The 21,577-nt window shown below is 42.1% G+C and overlaps 1 protein-coding gene across 3 annotated transcripts in view; it reads right to left on the bottom strand.

Annotated features, from left to right (window-relative positions):
* Positions 1 to 21,577, bottom strand: part of LOC114878206 (protein rhomboid) — a 109,201-nt gene that overhangs the window by 64,909 nt on the left and 22,715 nt on the right. Inside the window, exon 4 of one of the 3 annotated variants that reach the window (XM_046288111.1) lies at positions 9,458 to 9,549. In XM_046288111.1, the coding sequence (XP_046144067.1) occupies positions 9,458 to 9,462 (5 nt within the window). In that variant the 5' untranslated portion in view covers positions 9,463 to 9,549. Of the gene's footprint in view, positions 1 to 9,457; positions 9,659 to 21,577 lie in introns of those variants that run through there. The other 2 variants (XM_046288110.1, XM_046288109.1) reach the window with 2 other exon arrangements.

The following is a 21,577-nucleotide window of genomic DNA, read 5'->3' as shown; positions in this document are numbered from 1 at the left end:
ATGAAGTTTGTATTTTATTCAACGGCCGGCAAGTTATTTTACCCGAGCACGGTTCGTCGAAGAATTCTGTCTTCGCCTAAACATGCTTCCGCCCCTCGTATACTTTCAGGTAAGACCGCGAGGGGGTGCGTTATGGTTCCGAGAAGTTCGAACGAGGGTGGAAAAAAAACTTTCCTACGACTTTTCAACTTTCTTTATAAGATTGTGAGAACGAGAGTGGGAATTTTTGTTTTTTCGAATCGCGGTTTGATGAAGCGTGCTGGAAAGTCGTTTAACTACTATTCTTTCCTTTCATATATTCCGAGATGTGATCAATGTTTCCAGCTTTTGAAATAAATAATTTTAAACGGATGAAACGCGAGTCTGATAACTTAGGCAAGCTAATTTCGTAGCCAGTCGTCGAGGAAACACGACAATCGTTTAGTCAATCTTCAAATTCGAGTACAGCCAAGTTGGCGAGTACGATAAGCGTTAACGAGGCTCGCAATAATGCAACGGAGATGAACGGAAGTTAAAGTTGTTCGAGTCTGTTGGTCCCCGGGGCCATCAGGGCCATCAGGGTCGGCCTTGCGAAATCATTTGGTTAACGAATCGCGTAGTTTCCTTCATTGAAACGCCTCCTTGCTTGTCTTCGACGACTGTGAGTCGCTGTTTTGCCCCTGGTGCACTCCGAATCGATTCGAAAAACACTTTGCTCGACCTTCGACAAACTTTCCCGACGAATTTTCCTCTAACTTCTGCCTTCGTCGGAAGATCGCGCCAACGAGCTTCAACATTCAATGTTCTTAACAAGTTTCCCCAGACTTTTTTATTCCGCCCGCGATGTCTGAAACGTATTTTTTTATTGCCGTGTGTTACATGAACACGATTAATGAAGTAAGCGAAATAAATTTATTATTAGCACTGCGATCGGGTTCATTTTCAAATTTAACTAAGAATCTTCTTGAAAATTTTACTCTGCAATAGAACCATTTCCAATTTACTCGGTGATGGAAGGTTTAATACTCTCCCAGCAACAACGCTAAATAATGAAAAAAAGAAAAAGCGTCCCTTTGCGATGCAACACGACGAGATATCTACGAGGCCGCTTAATTCGAAACCGTTTAATTAACCGGCGTCGTTTCAATTCGTGCTCCCCGACCGGGGCACATAATCGAAAACGATAAATCCCACGGATTCGAGCCGTTCGCCCCTTCAACGACATTCGCGTTCACCCCCCGCCGCGAGCCAATTTCGCAGCTCGCCCATCAACCGACCAGAACAAGCGCGAAACTTTATTTTTATAATCCCGTCGCCAGACCGCTCTCGGTGAATTCCGTGTCTCGAGGATATCGTCGTGGAACAAGACGAACCCACCCTCTTTCCGCAAACTACCCCTACCTCTCTAATACCATAACGTCGCTCGAGGAGAATCGTTTATCTCGTTGTTACTCTTGCAGCTGTTTTCTCCGATGTTCTCCGGCAACGAGAGGGTCAAGCAGGAATTTTCATTTTTTTTACCGTAAACAGAAAAGGGTCAATCTTATCTTGCCTGGTTAGACAGAATTTTATCTTGCGAGCTGAAACTCCCGAGTCGTGAAATTTTCACGTATTTCGAAAGACTGTTATTTTCGAGAAAAATATCCAGCAAATAGCGTCCATTTCTAGGATTGAAACGGCGGAAATCCACCCTTAAGGTAGCCAGGAATTCAACGCGTCGAGGTTGGCCATCTAACCGGAAGGGGTGAACGGAAGAAAATAGTGAGCGAAGAAGACAGGAAAAAGTGGCGGGAAACCAGTTTCTTTCGCCAGATCTCGCGTTGGTCGAGAAAGAAAGATAAAAAGAGAGAAAGAGAGAGAGAGAGAGATGTTTATTGCCACACGGTGGAAAAGCAGTTAGGTTGGCGGGGATCGGCTCTTTTGCCACCTACGAGGGGGTGTCTTCACTCTGATATTTACGTTCTCCTCTTCCTGAGAATATTCTTTTCTAACCGTACCTTCCCTCCTTTTCTCGCCAGCTCGCTTCTCTTGATGGCAAGGAATCTGTTGCGGAGAACGAGGAAAGATTTTCTCGGTTGCTCGAGCGGAAAGCTTCCGATTATCCTTTTTTTTCCATTCTTGTTTTCTCTTTTTAAACGCTCGCGTAGAGGTCGTAGGAGAATTTTCGAGGAAATACAAGTAGTTTCCGCGTTGTTTGTCGCGAACAATAGCTGAACGTGTCGAGTAAGACGCGTCCTGATATAAAACGTTCAAATTGATTCTGTTAAAATATGCTTGAAATCAAAATAACTTGCAATTTACGATGTTTATTTGAAATTGATTAAATTAAATTCAAGGGCCGATTCATTTAATAGAGTAATGCTAAACGGGCCAGTATTATTGCTAACGATTTGTTTTATTACACGCGTGTGTATCTGTATTTCAGCGTTGATAGAGAGAACAGGATCAGGTTCAATATTTGCACTGACTCGAGCAAACGGGACCCGAGTCCGATCAATTAGCGAAGTGTGTATTTATTTTCGAGCGAAATATCGATAAACAGCGAATCTAGTAATGTTAAATAATAATTAGGTAGGTACTACAAGTTACGATCTAATCCAATTTAATCTTGTCTATAAACCATCCAAGCCGCAAGCTCGGTAAATTCTTTATTTTCAATTAGCCATAAAGCGAAGTTGGAAGGATGCTGGTCATCTCGACGCAGCTCGTTCGTCAACGCTTCTAAACATCGTCGTCGTGTCGGGATGAGAATCACGGTGAGCAATTTTACTCCGGGCCGGGGCGGGAACCAGGGTTCGTCGTGGGAAAACAATTCCGAGTAAGTTTTAATAGAAAGCAGACCCCCTAAGTTCGCGGCCCTGACACGTCATTAAAGAAAGAACATTTTTCTCCGGGCAAGTTGGTAAGGGTGGCGTGGAAACGTCGCGTTCGCGAAAATTATGCCGCCCGGCATCGACTCCTACCAGATTTCGTTTTCTACGCGAACGGAGAACGCCGGAATTTCGAGGAGCGAAACGAAAAAATCACTTTCGACGTGTGAGAATAGGACGAACGTTTGCTATATCGCCGCAGGTCTTTCGCTAATATCGTTCCCCTAAAAACGAACTGAAACGGAGCAACGAAACTTGGAAGAAGTACGAGACAGTGTACAGAAGAATGGTAAAAAGAAATATTCATTAAGTTGGCCGCGAAAGTTCCGGGTGTTCTTCTGTGACCGCGCGCGAACGCGACAAAAAGCTCGAGTGTCGAGACAAAAGGCGTTCCGCAACTTTCCTTATCAATGCATCAAGCACGGCCATGGCAATAGAATTACTCCAACTTTTTTAGACTTTTCTGGCGGCGCCGGGCGTACAATAGGGCCTCCAGTCGGCCAACTGTACGCGCGAATACTAAATTTTAAAAGTAAGCCCCGCCAGCGGCGAAATTTATGGCCAGCGCGAATACAAGTTTACAATTACACGGAAGAACGGGGCCGGAGGAATCCGCATCTTAATCCCCTTTTTATCCCTGCCATGGCTAACCCTCCTTCCACCCTCCTGACCTGGCTATCTATGACCCATCGAGAGCAACTCTGCCGCCCTCGCTTCCACCCTCCACCGGATGGAAAGCGAGCGATCGCAGATACGAAAATAAGGTCTCCAGATTACGGAAGATACATTTTACTTTGCATGGAAATTTAACGATCGCCACCGATTTCCGATTATCGAAGAGGTCGCTTGTTTTTCGGTCGACCTTCTTGTTTTCCTCTCTACAGGATACTTCGATGTTTGCATAGATCAATAACTGAAACAGCAAAAGGAGAAACTTACGTTCGAGTTAATTAACAAATAATACATCGAACAAACAGACCCAATTAACATCGTCGATCTAATTAGTAACGTAGAATGTTAAAGATGGAAACCTAATTTAAATAACGAGGAATCCAATTAACAGTCTACGATGATGAATGTAGAAGGCAAGTTAGTAATTGTAGTAATAAACACGAATAACCGATATTCCATAGAAATGATAACCGGTCGAAAGCGTACAATCCATTGGGTAACATTAATAACAATGGACAAGGCAATTTCGTCTAGTTGTTGCCGTGGAAATATGATGGATTTACATCGTAAGAGGGGTAACGTCTAACCCCGTTGTAATACCGCAACGCAACTGTAACTGGAAGCTCTTGATACCGTGTACCGATTGCGCACTGTTTCCATCATACTCTAAATTCCAAGTTTATATACTACGTCGTCGTTCGGTAACATCTGTGCGGACGCACGTGTTGGTCGAAATTTACTCGGGCAGCCGGCATCCTTCGAATTACTGTTCTACGCTGCACCAGATAACCTTATTACAATTGAAATTACCGCGCCCCTCCAAACTGAATTTCGCCCGCTCTCCAAAACAAGCTTTAAATAATTAACGGCAAGCTTTTGCATACAGTGTTTCGTTGCGACCCGAAAATACAACGTTTCAACGTTACGCTACCACCGATAGAAAAATCTATACTTCTTTATTAATTAATCTAACTAGCCAGAGAGGGTACAACTCAGGGATTAACTTTTGCTCTGAACGCGAACCGCTCTACTGACAGAGAATTCTTTTGTCCCTTTTTAATTAGTGTAACGAGCCGGCAAGTGTTGAAAGTAAGGGTGAACCTACGTTTTGAACGTTAACCCGGTAATCAAGATTCCAACGCGGAAATTTTCTCGCTCGTCGACGCGTTATTCAACGTTCCCGCTAACGTCCAAAGTTCGTTGGATATTTTAAAAAGGCGCACGAAACGAGCCGCCGATAAAAGGTGGAATTAACGCACGAAATGAAAAGCTTTAAGGCTGTTTAATTATGTTCTGTGAATTAAGCCGGTCCTTCGAGGTTACGCGTCGCGAGATCTTCCCACCTTAAGGGGATTCTCGTGGAATCCCTTCCGGTACCAACGACTAATTGTAAGAAAAGAAAGATCGCAAGCTTTCGTAATAACATTTCGATCCGTTTTCTTTCTTTCCATTTTATTAGAAATTGAAACATGCGATTCGAAAATTTTTAGCGTCAACGTGGAATCTCTTCTGGATTGAAAAAAAATATTTTTTAAAAAGTTGTTTCATGACGAAATCAGTATAAGAATTACAGATCGTAGGGAAAATTAAAAACGCCTGCGGAAAGGTAACATAATTGCTTTGACGCATTGTAAATTTGTACGCATATTATCATATCAACGAATAAATTTGCATTTTCGTTTGGCCGAGCACATATTCGACCCAGTAGAACCTTGTATAATGTTTAAATCGCGTAGCAAAAATACAGAGGACCCATGTAAATAACCACTTGAATTGATCAACATTGCACAAATTGTATTAACCCATCGCACACAATTTTTTGCTTAAATAAAGAGCAGAGAATTACCGGCAAACAGAGAATTCCCAGAATATAACAAACATAAAATTGTAGTTAAAATAATTCGGAAAAATTCACTCGTTTCCCTTCGAAAATAAAAACTGTCCGATCGACTTAATGGATTTTAATGCCGAAAGACACCGCGACAACAGCGTCAAACAAAAATTATTTGCATTTATATGAAAAATCAAATTGTTGCTAGCGCGATCCGACGCGTAACAAAGCAGAAACACACAAAAGAGAGCCGCCAATAGTCGATCGAATATTAATTCAACTTTTGTATCGGGCACGGTAGGAGGGTTCATTTTTCATTTTTTCCGTCGCGGAGATATCGTTGTCGATGAGCCAAACGAGCGAGATCGAAAGGTAAATCAAAGGCTCTTTGGTAAAAATACTGGTATCGGTTTATTAAAGCGCCCTGGGACATTTCCGTGTACTGATTACACGCCAATGGGATTATTCACGACCTCCGTTTCCTTTTTTTCCCCTCTTTTTTTTCAGTTACCACCTGCCCAACCCCTACGTCGCGAGGCGAACGTGAAACGCGCGCTACCGTCGATCGACGCGAAATTGGTCCGATGCCAGATCGAGCTTAAAGCTTTTCTCTACTGTCTACCGCTGCAAATAGTACGACGGAAAACTCGCGTGGCGGATAGTTTGGTCAAATATATTTGAAAAATCGTCCGGTCACGAACCGTTCGAAAATATTTGCTGTTATTTTGCCTACCAAACGTACTCCTATGCGCTCGTCGTTACTCGCGCGTGATAATCAAACATCCTGCTCTTCTTTAATCCACTATAACTCCGTTTCTCTTTCATGTTTAAACGATAAAGTATTTTTGAGACATCTCGTGCCTCTAAATTGTAAAAACAATTTATTCAAACCAGATATTAATAACAGAGACGGCGAATGCACCGAATTTTTTCTATCTTACGTTTCACGAGGGAGAACGTAAAAAATTAATTTTACGGTTTCCTATCTGGCATCGGGGGGGAAAAACCGAGTCAGTTTACTCGGATTGGAAACGATCCAAATCTTCGTGTAAATATTACCGTCCCCCGTTGATCATATCTTGGGATGTTAATTTTCGAAGGAAATCGAAAATCGAAGGACTCTGTTCTTCCAGCGCTTCCTCTTCGACAAATATATTTGATAAAATTCAAGAATTCGAATCTTTTTCACCCTTAAATCGTTCCCCGATACAAAACCGCGCGATCATCGTCCAACGTTAAAACGATTTAAATCCACGACCAATTAACTAAATAATATTCGAACGATCTCATTATCCCCTGTTCAATAATGGAACGCCTATCCACGAGGCTGATCTTAATCCCTGCCGTTCATTATTCTGTCGATCGAGCCGTGGCTCGAACGAAATGCTGTCCAATAATAGAGCCGGGCATCGCGTGAGTCTAAATAAATGCAGTCGATCGGCGTGCCATCGAAATCGTTGTCGTCGTCGAGATGACACGAGACAGAATGCAGCTGGGGGGACAACGAGGCGGCAGTTTTCAGAGGACAAATCGCGTTTCTGCGCTACGCACACGCGAATGATTTTCTTTTCACCTCGTCTCCGTGTTGACAACGAAAGTAGAAATAAAAAGGTGACTTCAGAGGCGGCAAACGAAATAAAAAGAAAAATCACAGAGACTAGGAAAAGAGAAGCAGCCAGTCTGTCGCGATAACAAGACGAGGCTCTCTTTGACCCCGAAGACAAAACAGCTTTCGCAATTGGAAGTCGATGGAAAACGCGTCCCTTTTCATTTCTCTAATTTCAGCCTAGAAATTGAAGCTTGGAAGCTGAAATTTTATTTTTCTCTATTTCCTTCACTGATTGCAGCTGCTTTAAGAATATCCCCCAGCTGCGAACTAACGCGTAGCCAAGAATAGGAAAGAGTAGACTGTAAGAATTTCTCGCGTGAACCGAGGCCAAAAGGAAAGTATCCTAAACATTTCGCCACTATCGCAGCCAGCTCCAATATCAGTGCGTCCTCAGAAGCTTGATGAAGCCAGCTACAACGCCGGGAAAACGTTGGAAATGCGTTCCTTCGGAACACGGCTTACATCCGAAAATCTCGAAACAGTATCAAATGTAACAAACCGAGCCAGGGAAGCCTCAAAAACTCTCAAGGAAACTTAATTATTTGGGAGAGGCCAATTCTGGCTGTACTACAATTTCATTTTAATTAGGTATATCCTGGAAGATATTTGAGTTCCTGTAAGTGAATCGAGCTGCCGACTTCAGGCAAAATTTCCACGGTAGAGCAAACAAGGATTGCTGCTTGTAAATTTGTTAGAATTGTTTTCAGTATAAACAAAAATAAAACGTTTTGACTGAATAATAAAGCGAATATAACAAGTTCCTAATAATTGTAACTCTTTGTCTAATTGTTCTGTAGCCAATTGCATGAAATAATGAAACTTCTATGATTTCAACTATGGAAATAAAAGTTTCGTCGTGCCCGAAATACCAGCCGTGTTTATCGCGATTAAACCACCGGTGGAACTGGATACTGGAAAACAGGAGGTTAAACATCACACAAAAATACTACCAGAACGGTCTGGCGAACAATAAATTCGAATCGAAATCCCGACGCAACAATTCTATCGACTCGCTCCTCCATCTCTCTGTTACCGGTAACCGTCTCAAACTTGCAAACGGAACTTTTCCCTCTCGTAAACTCTCAGTTCGCATTAAAGTTCCTTGAAACGGCCATCCGTTACGATCGCGTTGAGAATTTGTTTAAACGAAAGGAAAAACCGTACGGCCTTATTTCTCTGTGGACGTCGAGAATGGACGAGCGAGGCTGCTTCTAACAGATGCAAATTGCAGAAACAGAATCGTGCGTAGAATACGCTTTCCTAAGCCGGTCACTCGCTTTGAGCCACGGATTCCTTTGAAGGGGTGAAACGAAAACAAAAGCCGGAACCAACGAAAGGGAGCGAGCGAGGGAACGCTTATTCGAAGAGGAAATATTTGGACTGAAGAGCGTCTTCACGGGGGTAACCTTGAAGCGAGTGACTCCAACAGACCGGAAGTTAGGCTTCTGGCACATGGAAATTTGAGGGAATGTTTTAAACGGAAGACTACGTGCCTTTAATACTGTTTATAACTGAAACTATGTAGTTTAGAACAGACCAACATACCAATATACACATATAATATAAATATAAAGGGGCGAGTTTAAGAATACTAGCAAAAGGGTAGATAGGAGGTCGTTAAAATATTATTCCTTTTGAAATCCTCCAACAAAGAGCTTTCTTTAACAATTTCTGTTATTCAAGGGAAAATAAGCATTCTGCGATAACAAAGATTCTTAACACTTTGAGCTATAGCTCTTACAGTGCTATGTATGTAGAAGTCTATAACCCATAAAAAGCGTGAGCAACATCTACACGTACAACGAGATTTAAAAGGGGTCGATGGTTCGATGAAAGGCTTTTCCATCTAACCAAAATCGAAACGACGTAGGTTGTAAAAAAAAAAAATCGCGAAAGTGCATTTAGGATAACGATGCTTTCATCGTAACCTGATAAACGCCACTCTCTTCTAACCCGATCTTCAAAACTAAAAGCAGAACGAATCACTCGACGGATGGTTGACAGAGCCGAAGCACTTGAGAAACATTCGTTTCCATTAGCATCCTGCCTCGACACGATGTCGTCTGGAAGAGACAGTTTTATCTTACGAGCGTTAAAATATACATGGTTATATTCCTTCCGTAACGATATTTCACGAGAATACTTGATTCGTATCGTTCGAGGTCCGCCATTTCTCTTTTTTTCGCGCGGTTTATACTACTTGACCGCTCGACTACTCAAGAACGCACTCATTTTCATTTCTACACCTCATTTTCCCTCGTATCGATATCTCATACGATTCCTGATTTTTTTGATTGCATTTCTAAATAATAATATTTCCAATAATTGAATAGTTTTATCGTGTGAAATTTGCAGTTTGGGAACTAAACATTAGTCAACAATCTATGCTCGTCGCTTGGTTAACGCACCAGCACCGAGACAACCTAACCTAACCTTGTTCGAGATGGCTAGCTCATAAACGCCGGTAAATGGAGAAAATTATAAAATGCCACTTGCCTCATTATTCAGCCGTTGACCAGTCACTCCATGATCCCTCAAGCTGCGACGAAATCTGACCCCGCGAATCCAGCGGCCAACCGGTTGATCTGCTAGTTGACAGAGAACACAAGCACTGTATAAACTGATCTACGAAAGCCGCGAGAAAGGTGAAACGTCACGAAGGGGTTAGCACGAGACTGAGAACAATACGGCTTGACATCCGCGCGTGCACTGACTTCTGTTCAGTCCATCCACCTTGGATGAGTGTAGACTCGTCGCACGGTTGCCATGACGATGGGTCAACAGCACGCGTTGCGCGCGCAACGAGGATAGTTTCAGTTCGGTGGCGCGATCGCGACAAGGACCGACGCAACACGATCGTCTCTTCCGGTCCGTGCTTAAGTCCACGCTCCAAAATTGTAACATGCTCGCATGGAAAATTAATAACGACGCCTGTTAACTCGCTACGCGAGTGTGTCTAAAGTGCACGAGCCTGTTTTCACACGGAATATAGTGACTGGCAGGATTGGCACGCGGGCAGAAATGAAACACGATATCCGGTGCACCGGAGAACGCGGGAACGTGACTGTCCACTGCTAACCTTACTACGTCAATCAAATGACGTTATAAAAGAATCATATTAAGACTAATGCGAGATACATTATCCCTTTCGCGATACAATAATTCAATATGATAAATAACCGATAAATGAAATCGTATTTCAATGTTAAAAGCTCGTTTCAAAAAACGAACACGATTAGCGTAGCTCGTATTGTTCAACATGGCGGGAACTAGTCATTGTTTCATTGGTCTCGCGGCAATATTTGAATCGAGTCACATTATTACACCGTGCTCGGGTGTAAAGTTAATAACGATCGCGGTGAAAAGAGACGTCGAAGCTGGCGAGATCGTCGAATAAGCTGATGTTGCAGTTCACCTATCCGTGAATACGTAAGCTTCTGGCGAACGTGCGACAGGTTTTCTAGGATCAGCGTGTTCCGTCGACCGTTCCCTAACCTCTCAACCGCACACGCTGGCAGATTCGCAAGTAATGCAAACACGCCACGGATAAATTATAAGGTAAGAGGCAGAGTTCACACGTTAGAAATTTAATCTTAACGGGAATGGGATTTCTCTGCTCGTACCTGAGAAATAACTTTCGCGACTATGCAGCGGTGGATCCGGAAGCCAACGAAATATGTGGAAATATATTTTGCAATCTTTTTTGAAAATTTATTTACCGAAATTATGAAAATTTGATAAAATTAAGATACTATAAAAAGTAATTTTTTTTTAATTCATACATTCGCCACTGCATCCCTGTTGCATCCTTTACATTTTCACATTCAACGCAACGAAGACGTTCCATTAAGAGCACTTTAGCAACGAATATCTCGTTAATGTATTTTGTTAAAAAGAAATTCTGTGTAAATGTTACGAAAATAAAGTGTTCGTTTATTATGGATCTTGTGTATTTTTTAAGCGACCCGCAACTTTAAGATGTGTTAATTTCAACGTTTATTGCTAAAACATGCGTATATACGAGCTTTGATATTTATTAAAGCTGAATGTGCATTAACGTTAATGCGTGTAATCGCTTCGTAACCGACTCACCAGAGCTAACAATATGTGAAACTCGTGTTTCTCTCTTCCGTCCCACCTGCTCATATTCAACGATTTAATTGAAGAAAGTCATTGGACCAAAATATGTTTTTAATTGAGTTTAAAACAATTCAGCTTTTACCCTTTATATTTCCTACCCATTTTGCAAAATATTTATTCAAAAGCCAGGGGTGGTTTTTCATATGAATATAAGTCGAATTCACTTTTCTAAGTACAATTAAAAAAAATGACTAGTTCCACTTGCACGGACCATTTTGTATGGAAACCTCTTCAGCCCTGTTCGCTAATTTCTAAAGAGAGAAGATAGTATATAGCTTAAAACACGGCCATCCATTGACGCGAGCATAATCGAACGCAAAACGAGGCAAAAAAATATATTTTTTCACGAGCCCGTCGGAAAATGCACTTCGACTATGGCGCATGATGACCACGTGAAAAGTGGCCGAAACATTTTGCTGATTTTCACGAGCTGTAGCTTCGAGTCTCTATTTTCTGGTTTTTTTATTCTTTTATTCGAAAGGTTTTTGCACATACACGTACAGGTAAATGGTGCACATGATGAAAAGAGCTCGTAAATTTCAAGTACGCTAGTAACTGGCCAATGAATAGCACGGTCCACTCCGTGGAACGGTGTTCTAATGAAATGAGAATTATTTTTAATCGCTGAAAGAGGATCCACGTGTAATCGGTCTGGCCACGTAAAATTCACCGTGTTAATGGATTCAGGCTCCGAATTATATGCGGGCATTAAATTTTAATTGCACCGGTGAATCGCGAATTCTCGACCGCTGAAAATTCGAAACGAAACGAATGAAACGGTAATAAAGGAAACTGATTGCTTATGATGGCTCGTAGTATTCAGTCTTCTCGAGATTTAAATGAGTACCAAAATAGCTTAATTATCGTGTTAATGTAAGAGCGCAAATAGAAGGAAAAAAATCGTACACAATTTTGCTCGTATCGCGATATTAATCTCAGTTATTTGATCAAGATTATTTGTCGATCTTTTAATTACGTGGAGTATATTATCCAGACACCGTGAACCGCTAATGGAATCGCGGTAATTAATGTTATGGCGAAATTGTATAGAACGCGAGAGAACGGTAGGAAAGAAACGAGTGCGGAAAATAAGGGAATAGTCGGAAAATATGTTCTTTTTTCCCAACTATTTTACCGCCGCGAGGAAAGGCTGTTGTACGCAAAGAAAAGAGACGCTGAAATCTCGTGAAAATACACGCGAGAGGGAAGAAGAACGAATCCGCTGCTGAATTATACGCTTCGCGGAAATTAATAAGAGAAACGATGTAAACACGTGGCACTGTAACATGCTGGAAGAACGTAATTAATTCGAGACTCATCCTCGAGAACTGCTCGCTCGTAGGTCATCGAATGAAATATGAGAATCTCGTAACTTTGACTTTAAATAATTTCGATGTTTTACGAATGACAAGCTTCTCTGATATTTCATGCAATAATGCTACGATTTTCCACTTGCATCGCTTACGAAACACCTTGTATGCATATAGTAACATTACTAGATCCAGAATTTGTGTAACAGCTTAATAGAAATCCAGTGTTCGAATAGTTTGCGAAATTTGTATTCATCCTCATTTGCAATTAATAACAGGAGGATAGCTTAATTTTCACCCGGTGTATTTCCATATCCCATGAATAACGATAGACGATATCGGAACAGTATGAATTATCTCGAAGAATAAATTTCCAACGGGACCATATTTTCCTCTCTTTTCGTCCTAAGAGAACCGACGTATTTTTGCCTCGCGTATCAACGTGATGCACGATGTGACGAGGGCTCATAGATCCGGTTAAATCAGAGAAAAGCATATCCGGGAATATGAAAACACATTTTCACGCGTAATGCAAGCACGCGGGAGGAGGTTTATCGAAACGCGAGTAACAGAGGTAACGCAAAACCATTCAGATCCTGCTTTTATGTACTCGCGCGTCATTTGCATACGCTTCTGCAACCCTCGGGCTTTTCCAGATATTACTGACGCAAGCTCAGCCTTCTTCCCGATCCGAAGAAGAAAGGAAAGGTTCACGTATCGCGTTCTGACAACGTTGATGCGCAACGACGCGACGGAACGTCGAGGATCTTGAACGAAAACCGTTCGTATACACGACACAAAGGTATCCTTAAAAAATAATGAACGACCGTCGTGTTCGAGTTTGTAAACTCCTTGAAACAGCACGATTCAAACGCGAATATCTTTATCCGCTTTCGCTGAAACTTTCTCTTATCTCTTCTCTGTTGAAATGACAAGCCCGGCAAGTTGTAAAGTTAATTAGACAAATTGGCTCCACGATACACCGAATGTTGTCGAAGGGTAAAGAGAGTAAAAATTGTACTACTACTGATAATCTGTACCTGCACGATCGTTTAATTTCACGGTTTCTCTTTCGAGCAACCCTTCCACGTGTCGCGATCGACTGATGAATGGTAATTTTGATCCGCTCTCGTCTGCTCGTTCGCGCAATGTCCTCTTTCCTTCCGCTTTCTTTCCTACCCGTTCATCCGACCAATCGATCGTCCACGCAATTCCGTAAAAACGATCCGCTGTCTCGCGTGAAAATACGATCTGCCTGATTGATCGTTGTTTTTTCGAGCAGACGCAACCGAACCCCTTTAATCGGTCTCTCGTTTTGTTGCAATGCGATTAGGAAATCGGATGAACGAGATACTCTATAAGGCTTCCGGTGTTACGCGTACCGACGACCATTCGATCGATTCCCCTCTTACAAATATTCAAACAATTCTATCGCTTTAGGGCTTCGGATTGTTTCGATACTTGCTCGATGCTGAAAATTCTTCGAATTCTCTACAACTCTGAGAAACTTGATAATTTCAATCCTTTGCTATACCTACGTGTAATTCTTTTCTATTTAAAAGATGAGATTCAATATAAAGGTAAATATGGATTCTAAGAATCTAATATTAGTATTAGTCGCGAGAATACGTAGTCATCAATCGCAAAGATCTGGTTATTTACCAAAGTGAAGTATGATTCTGTGGCAAAAATCACATCTAGAGATGTCAAACAGTAACGATCGTACGAAATTCAGCTGGTAAAAGCTTCGAATTTCCGCTCGGTGTGGCAGGGTTTACCTTTCGACAAACTCGAGCAGCCATTTCCCTTCAGACATGGAATAAATCATTCCACTTTGCTCATCGTTGCTAATCGTTCCATCCAGCTGAAAGTCAACCCGAGCGAATTACACGTTTTCAACTAGAAGAAAGAAAATACATCCTCGATCCGGCTGAAAATCATTTCTACATCTAGATAAAGCTGTACGGTACAACGAAACGTGTCGATATTCATCCTGGACCAATCTGGCGATATTAAGCCAGCTTTCGAAAGGTGGAAGCCTCGAAAGCCTCTTTGCCTCCGCTCCAACGCAAACGTCGGGTTCGCGCGCTCGCGGATTTCCTCGAAGCGGATTGCGCGCACGTTCGAAGCCGCTAGACAAATCGCGATCGAAATATTTGCATTCTTCTCGAGGAGATTCACTCGAGAGAATTGAATTCTCGGAGCTGTGCTCGTTTGTCTGACGAAATTTCATTCCCTTCTGCCCTCCTGCCCCGAACGTAACACGATCGTCTTGTAATTTTATTTGTAAATTTAACGTCACGGCTATTGCAACAATCGTTCGCGGTAATCGCGTTCGGGATTTAAACGGGAATTCGCCTCGCTGTCGCGTTACGTATCAATCAGATTCGCGTTTGCCGCGCATGGATTACTACGCGTATGTGTAATTTTATTTCCGCTCCGATCGAACGATTAAAATGTAATAGGACGGAAATGGAAATTTTAAATTAACCTCCTCGTGATCGATGAAATCACGAATTTAATGTTTCGCAAGGCTTTTGCTCGCTGATTATTCAATCGCAAATAATACCGATTCATAAGTTCGGAAACCGTCGCGATTAATAAAATTCTAACGCGTCTTGCCACGGAAATCTGTGCTCGCGTCGAAAGTCTAGCGGAGTAAAGTGGCTCGAAGTAGACCGTGTCATGAAATATTCGTGTCCCCCCCGTACGATCATTACCCGCGGTATCCGGCTGTTCAAATTTGCAACAGCCCCGCGAGATTTACGGCTTGATGCGTTCGAAAGAATCTGCGAAATAGCGCGAACCGTGGCGCATTAATCGTGAAAAATGCTTCGAAGCTTCCAGAGGAGCCGAAACATCGAAATAAGCGTTCACCGTCGTACATCATTGAAAATACCGCCGTAAATTGGGGACAACTTTTTCAATCCATTCTCCTTGTTGCCTGGTGGAAATCAAGATTTATGACTTCATACATAAGCCCGCCAACTATCGTCCATTAGATATAGCCACGAATCGCGTGGGAGAACTTTCGAATCGATAGCTTTTTTCGAAGCTTCAAGCAAATCCTCGCAATATGCTCATTTCAAACGGGGAACATCGAAAAATGGGATATTTGATCAAATATTATATTTCCATATCTGATCAATTTCGTTGAAAAGTTTCTTGATGAATCAATGCAGAGGCTGAAGGCATATCTAGCGAATACAGGATGAAACGGGGTGAGACAGGGTGAAAGGGTGACGCGCGAGGACAAAAAGAGGCGGATAGGGTGGGAGGCGGGGATGCACTATTTAATCAGGCGTACATTATGCAAGATTAGACGCGTCTCGAAAATTAATATCCAACGCGAGACCAGCGCCGCTCTGGTTAATGCCCGTTGATACCCCTATCTCGTGTAAACAGCCACGAAGAACTCGTGGAATCTCGGCTCCTCAGCTTCGCCCCGCTGACATTCATGCATCGTTCGCGCGCACGCACACACACAACTTCTTTATACTACTACCTGTGTATGTGTCACGATATTTACCTTCGCGATCTCAGGATTTCAGCAATCTCTGAGAGGAACAGGAAGTTGAAAATGAATCCGAAGACGAGGGAACACGCCGAGGTTACTGACTTTCTTGAATTTTTGATAATCGAGCTAGGTTCAAGTGGACACAGATATTCGTCTGCGTTTACTCTCTGGATTATTCTATTTAACTTGAATGTAATTTGCATTCGCCACGAACGTAAATAACAGACGATACGAAGAATGGAGGGTGGAGGATAACTTGACATCAGCGTTCACGAAATTCGAGCGCGTTTGCGTATGGATCCCTGATTGCCACGAAGATCCCCCGAGGCCGACAGAGAGAAATAGAGTAATTACAAATGAAAGCAGGAAAGAGAGTGTGGGAGGAAGCTTGGTTATCAGCTTTAGCCGAGATTTCTTGCAAACGGTTTCTCGCGTTCCTTAGTTTCGTTTAATTTTCCAGCGCAGGCAACCGATATTTGAATGCCTCGCGCTTTAATGCTTCCCTTAATATGTTTCACTCATTGCGTCCGACACTGCCGGACTGCTACACGAAAAGGTATCCTTTTCGATTCACTCGATCGTGAAAACGGTGAAAAAAGAAGAGAGAATTGTAGAATTAATGTTACTACCATCCCGGAGTACTGATGATGGTAATTTTGAACATTTGCATGGAAATCGCTCGAATTAACCCAATTACGTTAAATTTGTAATTTGTAATTTAAACATAGAGGAAAAACGAAACGATGAGATTCGAATAAAGTAAAGAAAGACAGACTTCGTTTTCATCTCGATAACGAACCGATAGAATTGTTCATGGTTCGTAATTGACAGTGACGCATGTCGGACGCAAACTCGTTTCAACAAACCGAGGAAGCAGAAGTGAAATGCGAGACACGAGGGGGACAGGATGAAAACTTAGCTTTATGCTAGTCTACTCTATCATGTAAAACGAAACTTTATCGACGTTACCTGTGTATGCACACGTGTCGCGATGACAAGCTGTATTGCGTTACAATTACTTAGTATTACTTTCTTACGCGGTTAATTCGACGAGCTTCGAATACATCATTAGATTATTAGAGTATCTCTGCAAATAGGAATGAACCTCGCTCGAATCGCGAGAAGGGAGCGGTTGAAAAAGTGGCACACGAAATGTCCAATTCTGGAGGCACAGGAAATTAAAATTTTCGAAATTTCTTTTTTGCATCGTAACCAGCACCCTAAAAGGCATTGGATGCGATATGTCGTCAAGTCAATTTCTAAAATTTTTGAAAGATGAACACCCCTAATGTCCATAGGGGTCAATGTGAATTAAAAAAATCACGAATCGTGGAAAATGTTAATTTTACTTTTAACGTCTCATTCCACGGATATTATCTCGCTATTTATCCATCTCCCAGTGGACGGGTTTCTGTCCGAGGGTGAAACTAAACCTACGCCAGCGTGAGATGAGAAATTGCACGATTTATTAAAACGACCTGTTCTTTTCGAGGAAATAATTGCTGAAATGAGAGCACTCTCTTTTCCTTCTCGCCAGCAATTATTATGTATTTTTTTCTAATTTTCTACCCTTCGTTTATCTCTCTCTTGTTTTAATTTCGGAGACGGTGATTCACGGTTTGCTCGAGTTTATTCGCATGCTTTCGTTCCGTTCGATCGACAGCCGGACCAGAATGTTTTCCGATTGAAAATCATCCGAAAAACGTCGACGAGGACCGCTCGTGATTTTCTCTTATCGGCTGTCGTTCACGGGACGCAACGAAACTACCAATTTTACGCGATTCACGACAGGATTTACGAGCTGCTCGACAGGTGGATCGAGTCTAACGAGAAATCAACCGCGAAACGAGTCGCTCGCTATCGTTTTACCTTTCATTTTCTCCCGATATTATCTTAACGTTCGGTAGAAACGACAATTTTACCGAATTAATACCAGTTAACTACCGTGTGATTTAACGATAACCAACACTGAGAAACTAAATTAGCGAACTTACTTAAAATTGAAATATTCATTTTATTCCATTCCATAATTATTGCCCTTTCGTACACAGCAGGCAATCAGGAGCGGAGACTACGATAGGTATTTACTTTAGTATACACTGAGCGTTCTTTATGATAATTGTCTCTCGAGGCTTTCGGGTTTAAGCTAAGTTCGTTTCGAATTTGCGTTTATTTGCGTCCGGCCAGCGTTACGACTAACTTCATCAGAGACTAATTCAATAAATATATGACTTTGATTTTTGAACAGAAGTGATCGATATTATCGGGGAAAATGAAAGCTGGGGCGTACGGAAATGAAAAGCAAAGTATTTCGAGCGGCGATCTAATTACCACTGACGAATTCGGCGGCGAGAATTCGCTTCATTACCTCCGTCGTGATTTAAATCCAGCGTGGAACCGCGGAAAAATCGAGCGAGCATCTAATTAATTTCCACCGGCTTCGTCGGTTCAATGGGGTCGTTTCACGGAACGATTGATTCGTCGAAAAGACGCTAGAAATGATTCCGATTCGATCCTTTACGGTCTTAATAATTTAACGCAGCTTAAAGATCGAATCAATTATTTCCAACGCGACACGCAACGCGTTAAAAACGATTTAAATCGAAAGCGATTCCATTTAACGCGAACGAAATGAAATCCGTGTTTCGAAAGCAAGCAGGATCGCAGTTTAAGCGATTCGGTTAACGAGTATCTCATTCATCGAGTCAATTTTCGTCATCAATGATCCACGCAGTTACGAGATAGGCGAGGTCTATTTGGAGCTGGTTGGTTGGCACAAAGGCAAGATTCAACAAAGATAGGGAACCGTGGAATGGAGAAACAGGGTGGAGAGGGTGCGATTTTGGTCGTACACGGTAGGAAGTAAGTGGAGAGGGGTGAAGGGTGCGGTAGCAGGGAAGGGAACGATTACACAGGTGGATGAAAGCCGGTCTGACCCGCGTGCACCCCCGAAGCTCCGGGTTAGTCACATATTTGCCGACGTACGAAGGACTAAAAGCTTTTCACTCGCGGCTCTATTTTCCACCCCGTAAATCGTGTTCCGTTGCAGCCCTTACGCGAAACAGCCAGAAACAGCCGAGGACCGATTCTCGTTTTTAAATCGGCCGATCTTTGTCCAGTTCAATTTGTTTCGTTCTACAATGAATTTTACAATGTCAGCCCTCGAGATGCTTTTACTTCTCTACAGTGTTTTTCTTTTTCCCCGAGCATAAATAATGAACGATGTCGAATTCTCTTCAACTGAAAACCCGTCTACTTCTGGTGGATTTTATTAATATGGAAATGGGATTTAATATTGAAAGAAGGCCAGCTTTCGGATTCAACGCGTTCCATTCGCTGTTTAAATACCGGGTTATTTACATCCGGACTCGTTAGTTCGGAGTTTCTTTCGGTGGATAAACAGGAACTTTTCCAGAGCAAGATCTTCCTCTTCCAGGATCTCTAAGTAGAAGAATATAATAGAAAACTTTCGGTACTTTGGTCGAGAACACGAGATGTTGGAAAGTTTTCACCCCCTTATTGAGATTCGAACGATCTGCGCCGATTTTTATACAGTTTTAGGCTGAATTCGATTTTTCAAACACAATAAATATAAAGAAAAGTTTATAATTTAACGCGGCATCTATTCGATTATTTCTCAATTTAATTCGATCAATTTGTTTCGAAATTGTATTACGATTATATTGACAGGAAACGATAATCCAATATAATGTATTAACAATGTTTCTGTCTCTGATTCTGTTTCGCGTCGCGACGCCAATTTTCAAAGAATTTCAATTCGAATCACGTGCAATCAAATTCATTTTCTTCCTTGTTTCATCGTCTACCTTTGGTCATAAATTGCATCGGTGCATCCACCGGTGAAATACTATTCACACACCTTTATAAACGAAGATCACAAACAAGCCGATTGTTCGAACGTCGAAACGCTTTTATAAAAGCTCTCTTGCTATAGGATCGTGCGTTCATCGAATTTATTAATTGATTTCGATCTGTCGGTTACCATCCATTTTTTTTTTCTTGTCTCCTCAGTTTAAACAAAAATTTTTTTTTAAATCCCTCTGCTTTGTTACATTGTTGCGAATGGTGTTTCGTTTCGTTCGAGAGCTTTCAATCGCTGCCATCGAAATCACGGATTACACCGTAACGAACAGAACGAAAATAGAGGAGAAAAAGAGATAAAAGAAGATGATGGAAAAAATAACGAAATATACGGAGAGAGTAAACAGCAGGCGGACAAGAGAGAAAAAAAATGCGGGAAAATAGAAGATCGGCGTAGGGGTTGCAGGAAAATTCGTGAAAAAGCAGCGAGAGAAATTTCAAAGAAAGCAGCGAGAAGAAACGAATGAAAAATGTGCAAAAGGTTTCGGGCAGAGATGCGGGGGAAACGTGTAAAAAACACGGAGGAAAAGTTAAAGGTGCAAAAAAGAGGTGGAAGATGGTGGAAAATAAAGGGACGAGGCAGGACAAACGAACGGGGTTGAGAAGAGTGGGCAAAACACTGAGCGAAACCGAAAGAAAGAGGGACAAAGACGTAGAGACGGTTGGTAAAAAGATAAAGAGAAACAAAAAATATGCACTTTCCACTCGACGAACGGGTCCAATTTGTTACGAGCTGGCCGCTCGTCGATTTTCACGTACACGATCGGGCGATCGGACGAGAATCGAAAATCACCTTGAAAAAGAGTGAAAAACGGTAGCCGACTGTGAGTCGTTTCCCGACTCGTTTTCGAGTATCAAATTCTCTCTCGGGTCAATTCGTCGAGTGGTCGAGCTGTTATTCCCATTTCGGGACGGACCGGAAACACGTTTTGTCGAGGAAAATAGAATCATCGTCGTGATCTTACACGCCCGTTCCATTTCAAATCGCCGAATATTTTCCTCGTTTTCTGGATCCCCAGTTATAGTATTTCTTTTCTTTACCTCTTCGAATCATATTGCAGAAGAGTTTTGAATTAACAATAAGGAATAATAGTACTTCATAAAGCAATCCTTTCTTATTTTATCTTCATTCGCATCTCTCTTCAGCATAAATTCGACGATTTCCTTGATTCGTCTGTTCCCAACGTATTCGGCCAAGTTTATTCCGTCCCGAAAGGATCCTCGTCCGATTCACGAGCTGAGAAAGTTTTTTGACGGCTCTTTTCGAGCACCGTCCTATCGGTTTGTTTTCCGGTAGATAGGAAGAGGAATAAAGAGGAGAACTCCAAAGAAAATTATGACTTCTGCTCGAAGAGGGGGTCGTCGCTTTACTATGATCCTTTCGCGACCGCCTATTGTGTCGTCCGGAGAATCCTTCCGACTCTTGTACGTCTTCTTCGACGCGTTCATCACTTCCGTTATCCTTCCAGCCCTTCTAATAATCTTGTACTCTCGTTGAGAGTTCGTCCTGGCGATCGACGGAACTCGTTTCGGATCCAGCCGAAGTCGTTCAACCACCGTATTATTTTCGAGGAAACTTTCTTCTTCATGATTTGCCGCTTTTCCTTCAAAACTAACTTCGAACAATCCTTGTCCTCGGTCAGAACGACTCGAAAAGCTGTTCGTTGCTTGTTCGATTTCAATTTGCATCCGTTTTTACGCGGCTTCAGATCTTGTCACGAGGCGAAGTTCGATTTAATTGAATTTCAAGTAGTACGAGTAAACGAT

This window comes from Osmia bicornis, chromosome 12 (genome assembly GCF_907164935.1).
Source record: "Osmia bicornis bicornis chromosome 12, iOsmBic2.1, whole genome shotgun sequence".
Classification (NCBI taxonomy): Eukaryota; Metazoa; Arthropoda; class Insecta; order Hymenoptera; family Megachilidae; genus Osmia; species Osmia bicornis.
This window is presented reverse-complemented; position numbering and strand designations above follow the sequence as displayed.